The 22,427-nt window shown below is 33.2% G+C and overlaps 2 protein-coding genes across 2 annotated transcripts; one reads left to right on the top strand and one right to left on the bottom strand.

Annotated features, from left to right (window-relative positions):
- Window positions 1-5,942: 5,942 nt before the first annotated feature.
- LOC148575683 (uncharacterized) lies at window positions 5,943-6,494 on the top strand. The gene has a single exon (XM_088502493.1). It carries the CDS (start codon window positions 5,943-5,945, stop codon window positions 6,492-6,494), a length of 552 nt encoding a protein of 183 aa, XP_088358619.1.
- A 2,649-nt stretch (window positions 6,495-9,143) lies between these two features.
- SVL1 (SHV3-like 1) lies at window positions 9,144-18,045 on the bottom strand. Its single transcript, XM_016326196.3, has 9 exons — window positions 17,686-18,045; window positions 15,707-16,000; window positions 14,524-14,639; window positions 13,939-14,440; window positions 12,990-13,028; window positions 12,593-12,877; window positions 12,108-12,253; window positions 9,990-10,476; window positions 9,144-9,837 (listed from the first exon to the last, which is right to left on the bottom strand). Exons 1-9 carry the CDS (start codon window positions 17,795-17,797, stop codon window positions 9,536-9,538), a joined length of 2,283 nt encoding a protein of 760 aa, XP_016181682.1. The 5' UTR covers window positions 17,798-18,045; the 3' UTR covers window positions 9,144-9,535.
- Window positions 18,046-22,427: the final 4,382 nt, after the last annotated feature.

Consider the following 22,427-nt stretch of genomic DNA (forward strand, 5'->3'; position numbering starts at 1 on the left):
TAGGAAGAGAAGTTCTATACTTCTATAGCTATTGAATAGATTTCCACATACAATATCAAATGTTGAATACTTGTCACACCATGATATTCTAAAAACTAAATATTTCTATGTACACATTTGGGTGTGATGTAAGCCTAAAACCTAGCTAGCATATGTTCAAGGTTTGAAGATTAAGACTTGTTGGGTTCAGTGCGTCGCTTTGGGTACAAAGAACCTATAGCAGGCACTTCAGAATGTGTAGATACGATTGCTGAAAGAGGTTGAAAGTTGGTGTTCCCAACAAACTAATAGAGAGCTCATTTCAAATTGCAAAGGGTGTACTTGAGAGCTTTTGTCCAGTTTTCCTGCTTATTGAAGCTTTGAGTGATGGAATAGTTTTTCACTTTGTCATTATCAATCCTGCAAATCAGCCCAAAAATCTGTCATTTGTTAAATACCACAAACTAACAAGTATACCTAATACTGGAAATAAACAAACAAAACAAAAAATAAATAAGAATGGCATGAATCGTCGAAATATGAATAATTGGATGTATGTCATTAAGCCCTACGTGAAAGAAACAGTGAAGCTTTACTTTACAATGAAGCAACTTTTGACCCATGTGAAAGTTTATTCTATTTTACAGTCAACTTTGGGCTCTCCAGTAAAGAAGAAATTTGTTTGGATAAAATTTAATGCAAGAGCCAACGCCCAAATGTAAAGGTCTTGAAAAGGCAAACCTTCAGAGAAATTTCAAGAACTATTATTAGTAAAAAACTCAGCTCACGAACTATTTATGGATAAGAAAAATTTATCAATTACTAAACATGTGATTTAGAGATCTGATATGAAGGCATGTAAAGAATTGTTCATGAATACCAGTCCACACCAAAGCACAAACATAGTAAAGCTTAGCTCATCCCCATTCTACAGTGCACTGTCTATATTTTTGTATTTAATAAAGAAAGGGAAGAGCAGAGATGGAAATCCAACCTGGATATGCACCAGAAGATATTATGGACACAGAGCAGGCTTAGTTTGGTTCTTTCCTCTTTGCGAAAAAGACTCGAAGAGCTGTAAATCTCATGTATTTGTTCAAAAGCAACATAAATTCCATCAGCTATGACTAATTAAACATGTTCATGGATATCATAAGTTATGCCTTGAGTCACATCAGATTAGCGAAAATGAACCCTTGGGTATTATTCCCTCCATAATTCTTCATCAACATACTTAGCAAAAGACATGAAAAGTAATTCAAAAAGATTTAAATTTGATGACACCAACACCAAATTTCTCTTCATTCGATAATTAAGAGTAATGATGATCTAAATGTGAAACAGTGGAAGGTAAATTTTTAGGCATTTGAACTCACTACAATTAATATGTATCAGTATTATATGCGATAGTACTTACTTGTATGGAAGTTTGAAACATTTCTCAGGTGGGATATTATCTTTTTGATCTTTGGACTTGGCAAATTTTGCAAAATCCTTGAGGCATGCCAAAAACAATGTCATTTTTTTTGTCTAGCGTGTACTCCAGAACAAGTTCACTGGACCGAACCTGCAAAATCAAGGATATATTGCAATTGAGGATCCAAAGCAGTTGGTTTATATAGATATAATATAACACAATAAAATCAACTAACAAATTAAAGCCTTGGTAATTATTCATGGAAATTAAAGATCAATAATTCTTAGCTACAATATATTCCACCAAGTCAATCACTACAAGTCTACAAGCTAAGTCAATAACAGTTTTTCATTGGTGCTCTGTACATTGCAAAAATATAGAAAGTTAATATTGAATCACCAAATAAAACACTGAATTATTTGAATCACCAAATAAAATACTGAATTATTTACTTCAATTTAAATGCCATGAAATGAACTAGGTATATTTGTTACACACCTTTGGAAACTACCATGTTACACAGAGAGTGGCAACTGCAGGGAGGAATGGAGGAAGGCACGACGCTGGAGAGCGATACGGGGTTGCTGCTACGTGGAGGACGATACGATGGCTGCACTGCACGGAGGGCGACATAAGGCTGTTGATGCGTGGAGAACGACAAGGCGGTTGCTGGTGCGTGCTGCTATTGCGTGAAGTGTGAAGAACGACGGAGAAAGAGCACGACTGCGAGGAAGGGAGAGGGTGAGGTGCTGCTGTCCGGGGAGGAGATTAGGGGAGAGGTTGTACTTTATTGGTAGATTGGTATTCAATTATGAAGAATTATGAATAGGATACCAGATATTAGATTAGGGTTCATGAAAAACTATTTTAGTATATGAATAATTAAATATATTTTAGTTTTAATTTTTAAATTGGTTTAAATTTAAAAATATAGAACTAAAGTTAATTGAATTTTGAATAAATTAAAAGGATTAAAGTAAATTTTGTCCAATATAAAAAAAGGATATTTAAGTTTTTTTTTAATAGTAAATAAAACATATTTTTTTATTTTTATTAAAGTATGAGGATAGTTTAATAAATGTATTGATATGATATATATTTAAAGAAAGAAAAATTAATTACTGACGTGGAAAATATAATCCACGTGTCGTGTTTTAATTTGTCTATATTTTTATTATATCGATATCTATAAATTTATCATCGTACCAAAACAAACACCTTTTATTTATTGTTATACGATCTCGTTACATTACCAACAGTATATCTGCCAACTTCTGCCAACTCTTATTTATAACTGTGTTTTATAAAAGTGTCTTCGTGGATGTGTCTAATAAAAATGTCTTTTTTTTGTTGTGTTTAATAGAAGAGTCTTTATAGATATATTTTCTGGATGTGTCTCTTTATATATGTATTTAAAATATAATAATTAATTATTGTTGGCAATAAGTTGGCAGATAATATATTAGTACCCTATACTTTTCTAATGTTATAATGTATGGTAATACTTAAGAATTAAGATATTGAATGCTAATAACCGTTGTTATCATCACTATGAGGTATTTTGAATGCTAATAACCATGGAAAATTTTGCTTTCTTGACTAGATAGACAGACCACAATCGAAAGAAGGTATGGATATATGATTATGCTTGCAATTTTGCATACACCAATGGTGAAAGATTGATCAAAACGGTAAATTTGTAATAACCTCTCTATGTGATCTATGATGTGTGTAATATTTGTATTAGTTTTTGCTACAGCTTATGAGAGATTGATTAGCAAAAATATCTTACACGCACTATGTTAAACTTGATATATGATGTATTAAAATAATCTAATAGGGCTCATCTAAGAGTATATCTTTATATATATATAGTATAAATCTAATAAAATTATGGGTTAAGTATGATTTTGATCTTTAATATAGAGGTCAAAAATTTATTTTATTTTTGGCCTTTTTTCGCTACAAAATGGTCCTGAAGGTTCCAGTTTGTTTTAAAATCGTCATTTGTGCCAAAAAATAAATTTTAAAGACAAGTTTGCCCTTGTTGGTTTATTTCCCTTCATGTCATTCCCGTGAAATCATTTCACCTTCCTCAAATAAGTCAGTCTTTGAGAAAACAATCGGTCTCTGAAATGTTTGTATCAAACCCTATGAAAGCGTTCCTATGAGAACGATCTAGGCTAGTGGTTGAAGGCCGTTCATTGTTGGTAGTTCGAGTGAGGTTGTTGAAGACCTTCTTGCATTGGTCACTTGCCTTCGTTGTTGCAGATAGCCCTTTTTGAGGTAAGCTTTTTATCCATGCAATGTTACCTTCGTTTATGCATCTAACTGGTGTAGGGTTTAATCTAGGCTGCGTGAACCTCTGTACAAGGCTAGGTTGTTTTTGTTTTCCTTGTTATTTGGTTTAGTAACGTATTGTGTTGAATAATAGGGTTGTTTGAGTAGAAGATGGTGCTCTTTAACACGAGGGTGCATCATGGGGTGCATTCGGATATGAGAACGGTGTCTTGAAGTATTTGAAGGGTCAAGCAACAGTCATCGAAGACATTGACGGCGATCGGCGGTCTATGTTTGAGGCATACGAGAAGCTGAGGCAGTTTGGATACTTGAAGTCCACCATCGCAGCGTTATGGTACAAAGATCCAAATGCGGATGATTCTGAGAGTAACTTGAAGTTGTTGAAAGGTGACTCGTATGCAATTGAGATGTGCAACATAGCCGAGTTGAGGGGCTTCGTTAACTTATTTGTGGTGCATGAGGTTGGAGATGCCGATGGATTTTCGGAAGTTGGTTATATTGATGTGGGGGGAGATACTGGGAGCTTCGAAAGTGAAGAACCTAATGGTGGTGGTCTTGAGATAGTGGTATTTGAAGGAGACCAAAAGAAGACTGATGTTGTTGGCGATACGGTGGAAACCGAATGTCAAAATAAGGGTGTTGGAGAGGAGTTAGGCTAGGAAGGACAGATTGGAGGCGGTGATCATGAAAGTAGTAGTGAATACAGTGATGACCTAACATACTTTCCATCTAATGACGAGGGAGATAGTGCCAAAGACATCCACTTCACTGACAGTGAGGAGAAGTATGACTATGATAGTGGATTTGGTGAAGAAAATTATGTGCCAAAGGACTCTATTGTGGACAAGGGTAAGAGGGTTGTGACAAGTGATTTGGAGGATGAGGAAGCAGCAAATAGTGATGACTTGGAGAACGATCACATGATTGGAGGACATGACTTGGTGGCTGATGATGCAGAGGAGGATGCTGATTGTGAAGGGCTAAGGTTTCCAGTCCATAAACCTGAAAAAGACATGAGAAACTACAATTGGAAGGTGGGAACACTTTATGAATCTAGGCAACAATTTAAGGACATCGTGGCAGCCTATGCAGTTCAGAAAACTAGGACTATTAAGTTTAAGAAGTGTGACTTGGTAAGGGTCCGGACTGTTTGTCAAAAAGACTGTCCCTTTTGGCTGTATGCACACAGGGTTGGAGAGGAATCAACATGACAGCTAAGAAGCATGAATTTGCAACATACCTGCATGCAGACACACAGGGTTGGAATAATACATTCCAAATGGCTAGGCAACTAGTTTAAGAAGAAAGTGGAATCCAATCCAAGAATCAAGGTAAAAGATCTCGTGGCAAAGGCACACAAAAAGTGGAATCTGACCGTGACTAGGGCAATTGAAACGAAGACCAAGCAAGAGGCATTGAGCCAAATCCAGGGTGCATTTAGGGAGCAATACAAGAGGATTAACTATTACTGTGGTGAGCTACTAAGAACAAATCCAATACCATCAGTGTACCTGAAAGTGATTCGATCCCCATATTTTACTCAGGAGAGACAGAATCCAAATTTAATGAATTACTGTGTCTTTCAAAGATTGTATGTCTACTTTGATGCATGCAAGAAAAGCTTCCAGCACTGCAAACCGTTTATTAGATTAGACAGATGCTTCTTAAAAACTCCTCAAGGAGGACAACTGTTGACTGCAATTGGAAGAGACCCAAATGAGCAGATTCTTCCAATTGCTTATGCAGTTGTGGAAGGCGAGACAAAGGACTCTTGAGTCTGGTTTCTGCGTCATCTTGCCAAGGATTTAGGTCCAGAGAAGATTGGAAAATACACATTTATGTTTGATCAGCAGAAGGTAATGTTACATTTTACACTAAGCTTGTGCTTAAACAAATATAGGTAAGCCTAAATGAAATAATGATTTATGTGCTAATCAAATTCATGCTCACATTCTGGTCATAGGGTTTATTGCCGGCATTTGAAGAGATTATACCAAGGGTGGACAACAGATTCTACGTCAGGCATCTCTATAACAATTTCAGGAAGAAATTTTTGGGTTTAGAGTTGAAGAAAAGAATATGGAGGTGTGCTAAGGTAAGTCATTGGAAGGATTGGGAGAAGGAAATGAAATGTCTGCGAGTTGTCAATGAGGGGGCATTTTGACATCTGAAGGGCATTCCACCCAGGTTTTGGTCCCGTTTCAGGTTTACTTTTCATTCAAAATGTGACACCCTTGTTAATAATATGAGTGAAAGTTTCAATACTGTCATAGTAGAGGAAAGAGAAAAACCTATTATTACCATGTTAGAAGATATTAGGGTGTATCTGATGATTAGATGGGTTGCCAATAGAGATAGGATTCACACTTATCAGGAAAACATTATGCCACTAATTAGGAAGAAATTGAAGAAACGGGCAAGCTTAGCTAGGGACTGGAGGCCATACTGGTTAGCTGATAGTAAATATGAGGTTATGTGTGGATTGGATAAATTTGTTGTGGATCTGGCTGCTGCTGAGTGTTCTTGCAGGAAGTGGCAAATGAGTGGCATTCCATGTCCTCATGCCATCAGCTGCATCAGCTTTAAAGGACTTGATTTGGAGTCCTATGTGGACGATTGCTATAAGAAGGATGCTTACCTGAAGTGCTACCAGGAGGTGATACACCCTGTTAATGGACCGGATCTATGGGAGAGAACTCAGTATGATGATGTCATGCCACCTCCCTATAGGAGGCCAAGCCACAGACATGTGAAGAAGAGAAAACGAGGGCCTGCAGATAAGGAGAACAGAAGCTAGAATCACCTATCACAGAGGGGTCAAATTCAAAGATGCTCCAACTGTGGTGCAGTGGGACACAAAAAGGGGCTGTACAAAGCCTAAAAAGAAGGTATGTAACATTATGTTCTAGGGTTTACTTCATATTATGCTTTCTATTTATTTCACTACTTGGTTATGTATATAACTCTCTGTATAATTGTCATTTCCTTGATAGGCCTAAACCTCAACACAACAAGAAGGGGGAGCTAAAAAAAGAGGGAAGAAGGATACATCCAAGCTGGCCCTTGGTCAAACAGTTCGAATAGGAAGAAAGAGAAATATTTCAGCATCACTACCCAACCTTCCAGCAACTCAGCCCAAGAAACCAGTAGCTAAGCCCAAGAAACCAGTACCTCAGCCCAAGAATGTATCCACTCAGCCCATCACTCAAGCCCAGTCCATTCCAAAAGCACCTTCAACCCAATCATTGGCCAAGAACAAGGGTGCAACAGCAGCAACCTTCTTTAGCAAGAAACCGTCACTGAGCCAGCCATCTGAGAGGAAGATGTATTTTCTATCATCCAAAGTGGTGCAGCACATGTTCCTCTACAAAAGCTGAAGTTGATGGCCAAATTACCTCCAAGTCAATGGGGGACTCTTTAGATATTGCTTGTTATGCTCTTTTGTTATCAATGTCTTATTGATATGGAAACAAAGTTTAGTTTTAGAACAATGCTTTATAAACACTAGTTTGATGTCTGTATTTTGGTATTAGGTGTTTCAGCACACTTTGTTGAGTACTATTTTTTGTTTCAGTGGCATGACATCCATTGTAATCTATGTTATCCTCTTAGACTTATGGAAACCAACATCTGATTTGTGTTTGTTTTAACTTCTCTTCAATTGAAACAAGCCATTAGGTCAATACTGAATTCATAAATCTCATTCATGCGTATTGTACTTTACTGCACTTCTTTATTAAGATTGCCAATTAAAACATCACACCTGATACACCATTAACCAGGTTCATATCAGATACTCCATTAAACATCACTTTCATTCATTAATTCAAACAGGTTCACACATGATACACCATTAAACCATTGTAACATCACAAATTATCCTCAAACTTTAACCCTACAACACAACAAATATCCTAAAGTTCCCTAGCTAAATCATCTATAATTTAGGTGCATTCCATATGGTTGCTTTAACTTATATAGATTCTGCAGCAATAAGAACAAAAACCCAATCCAACCAACAATCCCTAATGTAGCAACAATCTTAAGCTTCCGTTCAACATCCTTCAATCTTGATTTTAAGTTTGTAATCTTCCTCTTGGTTCTTGCAATTTCAATCTCCTGCTGAGCTCCTCCAAGTTCCGGATTTGCCCAACGGAAAAAATCACAACCATCCTAAACCTGATAAAAGCCAAAAAGATAGATGAAAAACCCCCAAATTCACAGACCCAGAATCGAAAACGAGGAAGAACAACATACCTCATAGTATACGCAGCCCCAAAATTTTCGTCCCAGCTTACGTGGATGAAATTCACAAAATTGGCATCTTGCCATATCCGCATAGCAACTCCTTCGCATGTGAACGAAATCGTGCAGCTCTTGAACTCTGGGAAGCCATGGACGCTGTTTGTTGAACCCTAGCACTACTGCACTCCGTTGAGCTTCCGAAGAAGACGCTCGTGTTGTCCACTCCACACACTGCACCCTTATTTAGTTTCATTATTTATCTATTTATTGTTTTCTTTATTATTATTATTATTATTATTATTATTAATTAATTAATTAATTAATATTAGAGTAAAATATACTTTTCGTCCCTAAAGTTTGGCAAAAGTTTCAAAAATACCCTTAAGTTTTATTTCGTTTCAATTTTATTTCAAAAGTTTTCGATTTGCATCAAATATACCCTTAATGGCTAAATTTTCAAAAAATTTAAAACCAATCTAACAATAATGCATGAAAATTATGCTTGATTTGCTTGTGTTGAAGGTTGTTCTTATGAAATTGTTGTTGAATTAGTCTTAAATTTTTTGAAAAATTAGCCATCATGGGTATATTTGATGCAAATCGAAAATTTTTGAGACAAAATTAAAACAAAATAAAACTTAAAGGTATTTTTAAAATTTTTGTCAAATTTCAGGGACAAAAAGTATACTTTACCCTTAATATTATATTTGTTAAAAAGGGTGTAATGGAGACTAATGAACTAAGGGGTCTCGAACGATTTTAAAACAAACTGAAACCTTTAGGACCATTTTGTAGCGAAAAAAAAGCCGAAAACAAAATAAATTTTCAGCCTCTACGTTAGGGACCAAAATCGTACTTAACCCTAAAATTATCGATATAATATTATGCTACAATCTATAATATTAGGTTCTCTTGACGCATGATGTACCAATTCATCATTGCAATGTCCTTGATTAGAATACTCATTGAATTAAAAATATACCCGAGGATCAACAATTATGTTAGATGACATGATGAAAACCATCATTCTCCCCACCATATGAAGTGTTACCATGATTATATGGTTTTCTACTAAAGAAGTATTTGCTAATGTAAATAGCGGGGGATCAAAAAAGAGAGTAGAAAATCATCTAATATTTTAACAGCTAGGAAGCTAATAATAATTTCCAGAAAACACAATTTGGACATGATGCCATGCTTGTTTATCTGACGACAAACACAATCCATAAATATATAATAATGGTTACAACTTACAGCAGAAGATACAAAAGGCTCACCTAAAAAGATATGTACCCCTCATGATGGTCCATAGAATTAAACCAGGAAGAATAGATTGAGGAACTGGGAATGCACATAACTAGTGCTACAACAGTTAAGGGAAAGAATTTACTACTAGAAAAATAATTCTGGATTACTCATATGGGGTCTGAATTCTGAAGTCAAAACAGCTTCATGCTACTTAATCCAGAAAGAGATGGGCAAAAACTAGGGGCTATAATAACAAGCACAATCAGCTCTTTCTTCTTCTTTTCTTCCCTTTTTTTTCCCTCAATTTTTGTTTTGTTTGATTTTTCGTGGGAAGTTGCTCAAACCTCAAAGCAGAAGACAAGCTACAAGCACAGCCAAAGGGGACAAAAGGAAGGAGATGGTGACCTTAACCTGCGCATTTTTCGGTGACTGAGCTGCTGAATTGTTTCCAGCAGAAGATCCAGATGGTGTTGGTGATGGGGAAGCAGAAGGCAAAGGTGGTTCTTTCACTTCAGATTCTTTCAGAGGAGGGAGTGGAGCTGAAGCCGGTGGCAAGTAATCTTTGGTAACAGCTTGTAGAAGACCACCTATTTGAACAGGTAGCATGTAAACAGGCATGTTGTCACCCATAGTCAAGCATTTGTTTCCTGCAATAGGAAGAAGAATAAATCATATCAGTATATCAAATATGAGATTTTGCAGAGCTGAATTTTACACCTATGAAACTGGACCAGTACATAACATGGAACATTGGATCCGCTAGTTCCAAGAAAAAGAAACATGTTTTATATGAACTTACTTCTGTATCTGTCAGCTGTTTTTGGGAAATCTGTGATGACTCCATCAACTAATCCTTCCTGAACAAATGTATTGATTTCCACAGTTGGATCCGAGAAGAAATCCCATGCCTGAGATACGAACTCATTGCTAAATGTTTGTGCATAGACGGAGAGATTGGCATGATGGAGAGTTGTTACAATATTCGTAGAGACAGTAAGGAAGAGATCAGAATTGGTAGGATACACAGATTTCTTCTGGAGAACTACAGAATTTGCAAAGCTTTTGATGTCGTTTACTGCCGAAACAACAGCATCACCAACTAGCTCATCGATTTCGTAGACACGTTCATAATTTGTTTTCCCTTTAAATTTCATTAGTACAGAACTATTGGTGGACTGAATCATAACCCTTGGGGCCCCAGTTTTATCATAACCAGCTTTGCTCAAAGTGTTCATGACAGCATCAGTCACACTCAAATCTTCTTTCTCTGCAAGATAGGCAGCATTCTGACAAAAGTAGAGAACAGCATAATGTTAGCAGACTTTAAGTTTCTACTTGGATGCTAATTGAACAAAGTAATGCAAGACAATTTTCATCTTTTCCTGTTCTTATTTCCCTCACAGCTTCACATCTTTTAAAGCAATACAGTGCAATATGTAAAATTGATTATTAAATTAATAGGTGAAAGTTCTCATCTCTCAGTTTCTCACTTTCTCTATTGATGTACTGATACTAAAACGGAAAACTATAACTATGAACATAATTGAAATGGCATCTCTTAAAATTTCAATCAGCAATGCTTTTAATTATCCAAATTTTAGCACAATTACCAATTGAGGAACAACAATAATAAGACAGAAAGCATTTCTCTAAGATTTCACTTGAAATATTATTTGAACATGAATGTGACAATTTTGTATTTTCTGTTCTCTTACTGTGGCATGAATAAACCAATCCAATCTCCAAGACATAATCCTATTTAAATCTGTCTACCTTTGCCATTTAAGAGTCAAAAAGCTATTTGCAAAATAACTGAATCATATATTCTTGTGAATATCTTAGAAGTGATGCTTGAGACTTATGGATGTGAACTATTCTTCCCTTCCTTTATCCCTTTCATAAGATATTCTCTTAACTAGACACCTTAATTGAAGAGTGAGTAACTGTAAACTGTTCTCCTATTAACCCCAAAAGTTGCCGTTTGCAGGTAAAGAAAAGCACCCTTAACCACATGTAACTTCTTAGGAATGGAAATCCTGCATAAAATATTTAGCAACTTCTATATGTTTGGAGAAAACATCTACTAAACACACACACCGTGGGAGAAAAGCTACTTTGACTAACATTATTTCTCATCAAGGAATCTTGAAAAGGCTTACATAAACACACATCATCCAGGCACTTCATGTGTGATCCATTCATGTAAGAATCCAATATTTGGTCATATGTTATGTAATTACAGAACATAGTAAAGACCGCATTTACATTGATTTTGCGTTTACAAAATTACCAATTGCAACATCATTCGCGTACTTGAGATGTTGCCCCTCATTTTTGCCATAATAAGTAGAACTGTAAATAAAACAATGGTTACCTTTTAGTGTTTGATATTTATTTGATCTCATTTAATGATGTTTTTCTATAGTGCATGCCTATAGCAACAAGGGAAAAAAACATCTGTGGTTGCATTTGATGCTAGTCAGATCTACTTCTATAATTTTGATCTCATTTTTATCCAATTCATTAGACATTTGGAAGATAGGGAGTCTTGGAGCAACGGTTGAGTTGTCTCCATGTGACCTCAAGGTCATGGGTTCAAGCTGTGGAAACAGCCATTGATATAATTATCAGGTTAAACTACGTATATTACACCCTTTGGGTGCGGCCCATCCTCGGACCCTGCGTTACGTGGGATACTTGTGCACCAGGCTGCCCTTTTATTACACATTTGGAAGTAGTTTCAAAATATTAGCAACAATTTTTTACTCTCTTCTCAGTGCACTTTGGTGTGTACAAGGATGATACTGAGGTCACTCGTTAATCATAAGATCCATCACAATGTTGAAATGATTTAGCAGATATGACCAGGTAATGGAATGAGCTGTAAACAGAAATTGCAGGCATGAGCATAACGTACCTCAATGATGATCACGACACTCGATAGGGAAGTCTTGTTTCTGGCCAAGTCCAAGAAATCTGACAGACTTAAAAAGTTGATATTGCTCTTGTCATATTTTGGGTTCCGGAATAATTTGAATTTAGAATAAGGGCTTGATATTGAGGCTGCAAGAAAAATAAAAGAAAGAAAAACACTAATATCATATACTTGTCCACAAAAATTAAATATATCCACAGCAGGCAATGGACAACAAAAACAAATAAGGAGAGTCTTTTTAGTAGCTATAAAAAGAACTTAAGATGAGTAACAGGCTTGCAGCAAGATTCGATATGGCCCATGCAGCCTTAAAGCATGCCTTATAAGACATATCTGTAACATTACAGAATATTTAAGTCTTTTTTTTTCTTCTTAAAGTATGATATGTTTGTTTTGAGTTTATATATACCTCTTTCTATATGAATCCTCACTAAATTGAATAAAGCATATCTGACTATTTGACTTACGGGTCAAGGTTTGTATATCTTCCCATGTCAAGCTAAAGGTAAATATGCCACTGCCAGATTTGATCTCTGGAATAGACTTGGCAAGACGAGCGAACCGTGTTTGAGCGACTGTTGTGCTCTCTATAAGATCAGCAGAGCTTAAGCAAAACGGTGTTCCATCCTTTGACATTTGAACAGGACAGTCAATGACATCTGCCCCATCCGATATAGCCTTTTCATATGCCTTGTTGGTGCAACCGGGATAATCTCCGCTTGCTCCACATTTTGAAATGACTGTGGTGTTAACTGAAGAATGGGCAAAATGGGAGAAGTAAATCATCAATGATGGAACAGCAAGGAAAAAGGGTAATGAAAAATATAAGAATACATGTCAATGAAGCATAAGATAGAAATGTACTTGTCTTTTTAGCATTGGCGCCTAGGAGAGCAAAGCAGCCTGCTCACAAAAGAAGATAATTCAGTACATACTCAAATAGAGGTCGAGTGAGAAGTGCTTAAGTGCGGAATCCACATACAACTTAAATCAATTATATACAAATTTTGGGCGCAGAAACGTAGTAAAACAACAAGACAGAATTTCAACATGGGGAAATGATGAACAGCAAGAACTCGAGCAAAACATAAAGATTTCTGTTCCTCTTTATTTCTGTTAATGCGGCATGGAAAATGAACATAATGATGATTTTGCAATGTTTGCTTAAAGTATGCAGTTGAAACCTGCCTAAAGGAGTGTAGTCTAAATTGAATGTTGAGTCAAAGATTGAAGAAGAAGAAAGTTAATAAAAATTCTACTAGTGTTATTTCTTTGAATTGCACATGATAATATGATATAAATCTCAGTTGGATCATCTTGGAATCTGCCGATGTATATAGACCGATAAAATATATCCATACCAATTATTTTATGCTTAAGGTAAACCAGGTTATAGAGGAATCAATATTAAGGAAGCTGTCTCTGAATTCCGCCATCATACATCATGAGGCATGGTGATCACATTATAAATCCTAGGTCCTAGGCTTAACGGATGCATGGACATTCAGACAATAAAAAATTTGATAAATTAAAAATGCATGAAATGAAATTTCAATTGCTACACTGTCCAAGAAAAAATGATAGAATTTAGCCAGAATTTTCCAAAGCCGAAGGGTGATTTATAGATAAGTCAAAGTCACAGGCACCACTCATCTATCAAATAGTCAATCAGATGACAACTCATTCAGCCAAAAATATTTTAACATATGCAACATCTCAGTGGAAAAAATATTAGGTAAACAAGATTTGATCAGTTCAAAGGCATTATATGTATGCAAGGCGACACAACAAAAATGATGAAGACACAACTCACCTACAGCTTCAGCTGGTGTTATGGGGAAGTCAGACAACACACCATCAACAGAGAAGTCTCCATTGTCAATGAATTGGAGGTACTCTGCTAGAGGGTCATAACTGTAATTAAAGGCAGACGGAACATCATTCACAAAATTCGATGCAAACACTTCCAGCCCCGCTTTATGTGCATCAGCAACCAAAGAGGTATGAGGTTGTAGATAAAGGTTTCCGTCTACAGGCCATATGTAATCCTTGGGAACAAGAATTCCCGAAGCAAATGTCTTGATAAATGTTAGATTCTTTAAGTAAGAACCATAAGTCTGATTGGTCGATGGATCTACAACATCTTTATCCATAAACCTGAAGACCAGTTTTGTAGTCTTTGCATTAAAGCGCGAAACTATACCTCTCAGAAAACCAGCTTCAGGTGATGAGATATAACTGACAATAACTCTTTTAGAAACAGTAAGTACAAAGTTTCTCATGCTCAAATTGTGCTGTGTATAGAATGCATCATGCTGCAAAATGTCAATTATACAAAACTTAGTTTCAGGACTAACACCCAGACAGAATGACAAAAGTGTACTATGCCTCAATTTACCTGAATATTCAACCACAGGGCCGGTGGCTTTGTTTCTTTAACTAACTCGTCGACAGTTAAAATAGAAAACAGATTACCATCAAAGTCGTTAGTTCTGGAGTAAACTCCTTGAACCACTGTCCAGAAACCAAAACAATTGTCAGCAATATATATGCATCTATCTATCTATAAATATTATATGAATAGTCAACACTCCATAAAGCAAGCGAAGAGAGCAAGAAGTTCAACAACAGCTGATCAGGAAAACTGATTTAATTATGCTGGCGCAACACAACACAGCATCTAAGTGACACAATTTAATTAATGATCACTGCCTGAATCTTTAGTAATTGTTTTGAAGAACAAAGTCAAAAATACCAATTTATTAATAATTACTGTACAACTCATTTCAGCTCAAGCTTGTCAAAAAATCAGCTATTGCTACATATCCTTGACCCATGTCCCATACTCCCATACCTAAAGTATAATGAGAAGATATAACTTTACACATAAGCCTAAGCGTCTAGAAAATTTCAATCACCAAGAAACAATATCCCCTTCTAGCCTTTTTTTCAAGGAAGACATTAATGGTCATGTACCAGTTATAACTAGGAGACATGTCTTGTTACAGTTTGTTCCACTTTGCATAGGTTAGTTTTTCAATAATTTGATAATATGATTACCAAGTACACTATAGGTTTAGCTTATGAGGTGTTTCATTTGGATTTAATAGCAAGTTACTAAACTAATAAGGCAATAAGTTTTCTATCTCATAGGTAAAGTCTAGAATTGTTCCTCCCTCTACATGGTGTACTCTAGGATAACTAAAGGCTAAAAGAGTTTGAAAGTGGAGATACAATAGCCTAGTTTCTGAATGTTTTCAGCACTATCTTCAAGGTCCTGAAGTCCAATAATCCCAAATCTTCCTAAGTTTGTTCTTCTTCACTTCGTTCCACCATAATCTGAAGTGTTGGCTATGGCAATTTTCAAAAATATCATAAATTGAAATCTCGTAAAAACTTCCCAGAGTTACATGCTTATATCGATTAAAGACCACTATATCTTGCAACCTCACATCATCAATCAATTAACATCTTCCCTGCTTGATCTACTAGATCTTAACATTAGTAACTAAATAGAAGGGTATGACTTCAAATTAGTATATCAATTATTAAGAATCGAATTAATATTTAAAGTTACTTACAAAAAACACTGGCAAGATCCTTGAGATTGTAATCCACAGAAAAGTATCCACGGACTGGTGCACCGTTAACTAGGTAGGTTTGACTTTTGTTTTGAAAAGCTTGAGCAATGTTTGTAGCATTATCAAGTTTGATATCCGGAATGCAAATCCCAAATGAATCTTTTGTTAGTTGAACATCACACCATGCAATGTAATTATTCCCGGATGTTTGTCCTACCAGACTATAGGCTGCATAGCTGGAATCAGGAAACACTCCCGAAAAACCACCACGTGCTATGACCACTGGTGGACTTCCTGCAATATAACAGTACAAGTAAGTTGCAAGAAACAAACTACAGAATTGAAATTTCTACTATGCTGGTGGGCAGAGCTGCCAGATCCCACCCACCATATCTACCTACCACTTCTCAATTTGTGAAGTTCTTTCCATTGCTTACTAAATTGGATCTTTTATCCATAGAAAAAAGTATCTAGCATATCTCTATCTCTTCATTTTTTTTTTTTACTTCTATATTCTATATTCTATGAAGTTTTTTTGTTTGCCACAGCTGATAAAAATCGTAGTTTTGAACGATATATATGTACAAAGCCTTTTTTTCTATAATGAAGATAGTCGCACGTAATGACAGATCATATGGCCATATTATTAGAAGCTTCGGGTAAAAACGGATTTCGTTCGAGTGCCCAAAACTAATATTCTAAAACTTTTGTATGTTCTCCGTTACTTGTGTGAATAAGGTCTATGTTATAAAGTATATAACTTCGATCATTGGGATCGATTTCCAGTCGACAGCTTATTTTTTGCCGATCATTTATGATTATGTTACGAATTTCTCTTGTTTTTTCTCTCTTAATTTGGTTACTCATAATTTTTCTGTTATTAATTTATATATAGGCGTAGGCCAATCTGGGTTGAAAATCCTGAATTGTAAATTTTGCAAAATGTGTCCCAGAAAATTAATCTGATAGAAAACAGGATACAAACTTCATAAGTTTTGATTAATCCCATGCAAAGTAAAGTAAATTGATCCATTTTCAATTACACCAACTTCTTTCCCGAACCATCACTTCCCTACTCAACTCAAGAAAGCATCAAACCTACGATGCACACATATTCCAAAATGAGGAGTGCTAGGGAGCTAGCAGATTTTGTGATTTGTAGCCATCAATTAGCCATCAATAGAGTTTTTAATGATGTAAGATTACATCTAATAGTGTGAGATTACTCACTTTTCTTTTGATGGTTAAGTGCTGGCCAAATTCTAATAAAAGTGCTGGTTCTCTAGACTTTCTCTTCCAAAATTGATGGCGTATTCGTATTATATACATTTATATCAACTATCCCACTATATACATCAAAATTCAGTGACTCAAAAAATTCAGTATTAACACACTAATTTTTTCCTTAATAAATTTTTTTACAATCTTATCCTTGTCAAAATAATCACTAAAAATAGCAAACATTTACCCCCCCCCCCTATCTCTCTCTGAAGATTTGATTGTAACAGTTATAGTTATAATTTTTTTTTTTTACTATAATTTTGTAACATTTTATAACTTTGCAATACATCTTTCTGCATAAGCATCTTTTCTTACCCAAAAAAAGAAATCTATCTTATTTGCACATTTATGACATCCAACTACTATTTTGTAAGCACCATCAAGCGCTACAAAATCTCAGCTTCAATTGTTAAATATCCGTTTTTCCCGCACCAAAATGAAAAAGTAAAAATAAATTGAGAAATAATTAAAAAAAAGGAAAATCGTATTCATGAATTGAACAGATCCTCGTTTCGGTAACCGAACAAACACAGTAACACCTTCCCAACAAAGCTCAAAAATGTTGCTACAAATTAACATTTCGATTTTCGAGTAAGCTAAGCTAAGGTAACTCTCTAAACAGCACCAAGAACACGTGCGTCTTCAGCTTAATTTCTTAAATTAAAAGAAAAAAAAAGTAGTGAAAGAGAGAGACTCACCGGTGAGTGTCTTCCATGCGTTTGTTTTAGATCCCTGAGCAGAAGCCAGAGCAAACAATGAGCAAAAGAGAAGCAGAGAGAGCGCGTGATCAACGGCGCGTGGCTTCCACATTCCGACGAATTTTCAGTCTCCGATTAAGTCCCGGCCGCACTAGCCGGAATTTAAAAACTAAAAAAAAAATATTATATATATAAAACAAAAAACAACACAAAATGAAGTGTGCGGTTCTCGGGAACTGCGTGAGTTAGATATAGTGCTAGTTGCACAATGGCTTTAGAGAGAGAGAGAGAGAGAGAGAGAGAGAGTTCGGTTGGTATTGCATAGAAGCTTTACAAGCTGGCTTTTCTTCTATATTTGATTATGAGTCATTATATTTTTTTTATTTATAGGCGGAATTATTTGACCTCTATTATGTACGAAAGTAACATTAGTTAATTTCAATTATGGTAGTTATATATTAAAATTAGTTATTAATATTATTAATTTAAAATATATATAAAAGTTTTGTTGTTGGATAGATATTTTTTTTTTTTTAGTTAATTGTGATTTGGATGCCGTTGTTTGTTGTTGCTACATTAAAGTTCTCTTAAAGTCTATTTTTATTTCCATTTTAGAAGGGAGTAGGTGAGGTACATAAAAAGTTTTCACTTTAACATGTTCTTTGAATAGAGAAATTTAGACGAGAAAGTGGGGGAAAAAATTATTTATACTTCTGAAATTTTTTTAAATATTTTAATCATTTTAAAAGTTAATTATAATTAATATATATTATAATATTTTAAACATATTTAAAATACTTCTAATTTTCTTTTTTTAAAAACGGTTTAAACAGTTAAACTTTAAAATAAGAAAAACATGTGTCAGTTGAAATTGAAGTTCAATATTTAAAAAATTTCGAGTTTAAATTTTAAGAATGCCAAAAAACACAAACTAAAAGGATTTACTATTTAGTAATTATAATCAAATTGAGTGGATTAATCAAATTCTTCCTATAAAATTTGAATGTCACCCCCCCCCCACCCAAAAAAATGAGTAAGTAATAATATAACTAAAAACAATTATATTATATTTATACAAAAAATTAGTTTTATATATAAAATATTTGTTAAAATATTAAATAACTATTGAAAATATATAAAATAACACATATATAAATATGCAATATCTGAATTTTAATATATAATTTTTTAATTTAAATTTTTATAAACTCAGCAATATTCGACTTAACTATAGAGCATACTTAAAATCGCTTAAGAGAAATAACCAATGGAAAAAATCCAGGGAGGGAAAAAGAACTTAAGGCACCTAAGCAAAGCAACTATCAAATACATATCTTTTGCAAATAATTTAATAAAACTCAACAAATAATGTAATAGAAATATTTTGCAAGAATATTTTCACTTTAAAAATATTAAATGAATACATACCTTCACAAAAAAATTAGTGTGCGTTTACCTTATATTTTTTTCTTCTGTTTCTGCTTTTCAGTATTTTCTTTTTTAAAAATTTTATGAATAAGAAAGAATAATAAAAATAATTAAATTCTCTTTTTATTTTTATTTTATAAAATCCTAAAAATAAATTATATTAAAAATAAAAAATATAAATATAAACTAAACACGTTCTACATTCTTCTTCTTTTGTTTTGTTTCAAAAATTTTTCTCCCAAATATATATATCTTAAGTACAGGATGTTGATTAATTTTCAAACGAATATAATATTTAATAACCACACATGTAAAAATTGAAATGATAAATAATGAACAATTATGTATTAATTCTTATCATATATAATAAATAACTATGTTTAAGTAATATCTATTATGCAGAGACACTGACACTGATACGGAACACGACACGACACAGAACACGTCGACATGCAAATTTTAAAATCTTGCATGATACGAGGACACGCATACATATAAAATATAAAGTATTTTTTAGATAAATTATAATGATATTTTGATATTTTATTGATAATAAAATATAAATTAAAATTTTTAATTATTTTTAATATCTTATTTTAATTATATCAAGTATTTAAAATATTTTTTTGTTTTAATAAATAATAATATATACTATATCTAAATTTATTTTAAGAATATATGTTAAGAATAAGACTGGACACGCTGACATATGATGGTATTTAGGTGTGTCCAGAGAAGAATTTTTTATTTTTTATTAAGACACGGTTGGATACAACAGACACGCGTGTCGGACGAGTGTCAGTGAGTGTCGTATCCAAAATGTGTCCGAAATGTGTCCGACATGCAGACACGACTGTTTCATAGAGTAATATACACTAAAAATCAATCTTTAAACTAGTCATTTGTATAGAATATAAATTAAAATATAAATATATATTAAAAAATAAAATAAAAATGTATATTTATATTATACACAAATATATACTAATTTATTTTTTATATGGACATTGTGTTCTTGTAGAACGAAATATTATATTTATGTAAATTGTGTAACACATGAAAACTACTCACGAAAATTCATGTCTGAAAATTTATTTATAAGTAGAATGAATTACCCAAAAACATCATATCACAAGCAAAATTACTCATTACATATTTTATTCTTTTATAAGAGATTCAATACTTCATTCTAGCATTTAGAAATAGAAAGAAAGGACAATTTATTTATTTATGCAACAAATGGTCATCAAGAAAATGCGTTTTTTTTTAATTAAAATTGTGGAACAAATTATCGTGATTCAACAACAAGAGAAGAAAATATTTATCAGAAACATATTTATTTGTACCTCCAAATAAAAAGTATTTCTTTTATATGATTAACTATAGTTGTCATAAGTTAGTCGTTAGACCTTTCAAAATTAATTTTGAATATAACATAATGTCTGTTTCTTCCCCGTCTGAGTTGACTTCAAGTCTAGTGTTTTTTTGTGTATAAACTATAATGTAACGTGGTCTCTACTTGTATACCTTTCTTTTCTTTTCTTTTTTTTCCTATTCCATTAAAATGTCATTATTCTTGAAAATGAGATAAATGTAAAATAATATATGCTACTTATCGGTTTTAATTTATATATTTTATTAAAAAAAGTTTATCATTAATGATTAATATATATATATATATATATATATATATATATATATAGTAAACCTATGTACACAGTTCATCCTTAAGTAATCATTTACATACATTAATTTTTATTTTTTTGTGTTATTTTTTTTTTTACGATCTTCTTCAATCTGACAGGATAAGAACTATTCATCGCGAATTCAAATTCTATTTAAAGATTGGTCGCTTGTTCAATGAGTTGCTGCATATATAAGACAGGATTCGAATTTCTAACACTTATTTAAACAGACTAATGAATTAACTAATACACCAACCTAACTTGATTATCAAATAAATATATTATCAAATATTAATTCTATATTATAGGTTTTGGCCCCCGGGATATGGAATTCGGGAGAAATTTTAAATAAATTTTTACCAAAAAAAAAAAATCATCTGTGACTGTGTATTAATTATTTATATATTTAAATAAAGCAATAAGCAAGGAATATTCTTCGAAGCAGCCTTAAAGAAAATTAAATGTGTTGTTTACATAATCATAGAGAATTAGTTCAACTGTTCATAAAAAAATAAAAATAATAATAATAATTAAAAAATAAAAATTAGTCCAACTCTCCAATGCCATTACTAAACCGCTACGAAAAGTCCAGAATGGAAGTTGATCACAAAAAATGCAGAATTTTCTATGAAAGTAGTATATATCCACTTAAAATATGTTTGGCGTTTATTGTTTTTATTAAGCTATAATATTCAAATTTATTTATATTTTTCTACATGAATGAATGAATAACTTAAAGAAAGAAAACAAAATTGGATGAGCGATTTCTCGGTGGACTCCGTCAACGAGCTGAGGTGATGAGCAAAAGAGTAAAGACTAAAGAGTAAATAAAATAGTTATTGTTTTGACTTTTGACTGATGCAAGGAAACGTGTGCTTCAAATGTAATAATACAAACCGTAATATTATGGTGACAAATAATAATCAATTTAAATTTATTTTATTTAATATTTATTTATTATAAATATATTAAATAAAATTAAAAATAATAAATTTTAATAATTTTTATTAATATTTTTTGTTATTAAATATTTTCATAATACAAATATTGTAGTTGTATTGTATTTAGTTAGCAGTAAACTAATTTAATATAATATTATATGTACACTAATCATCAATTACTAAAACAGTTATTATATATATAGTTCTATTAAAATGTAATAGTACAAAGTATTTTTTAAATTATTAATAAATATAAATAAAAATAAAATTGATCTTCTGTTTTTAAATAAAATAAAAAAATAAATATTTTCTTAAACAAGATATTTCAGCTTTATTTTCTAAAATACGATTTTTTTTTTGTAATAAAGGCAAGTTCGCTGTACCCCGCACGAACTCTATAATTTATATAGAGTTCGACACACCTTCGGAACTATATGATAGGTTTTCACGATAAAAGCATGTCTGTTGGAGAGTAGATCATAAAAGCATAATATTCTTGTTTATTTTCTTTCTCTTGCTGTTGACATTTTCTCTACGATGTCAAAGAATCTATTGTTATCCATTCATCACGATGGTGAAATAGTGTATGACGAAGAAGGTTCTATCGTTTTTAGATCGGGGCAACCAATAATTACCTATATGACACTGGAGGTCGACAGTTTAACAGCTTTGAAAAATTTGATATTGT

The sequence above is a fragment of the Arachis ipaensis genome, chromosome B1 (assembly GCF_059453495.1).
Source record: "Arachis ipaensis isolate K30076 ecotype BB chromosome B1, ASM5945349v1, whole genome shotgun sequence".
NCBI classification, from domain to species: domain Eukaryota; kingdom Viridiplantae; phylum Streptophyta; class Magnoliopsida; order Fabales; family Fabaceae; genus Arachis; species Arachis ipaensis.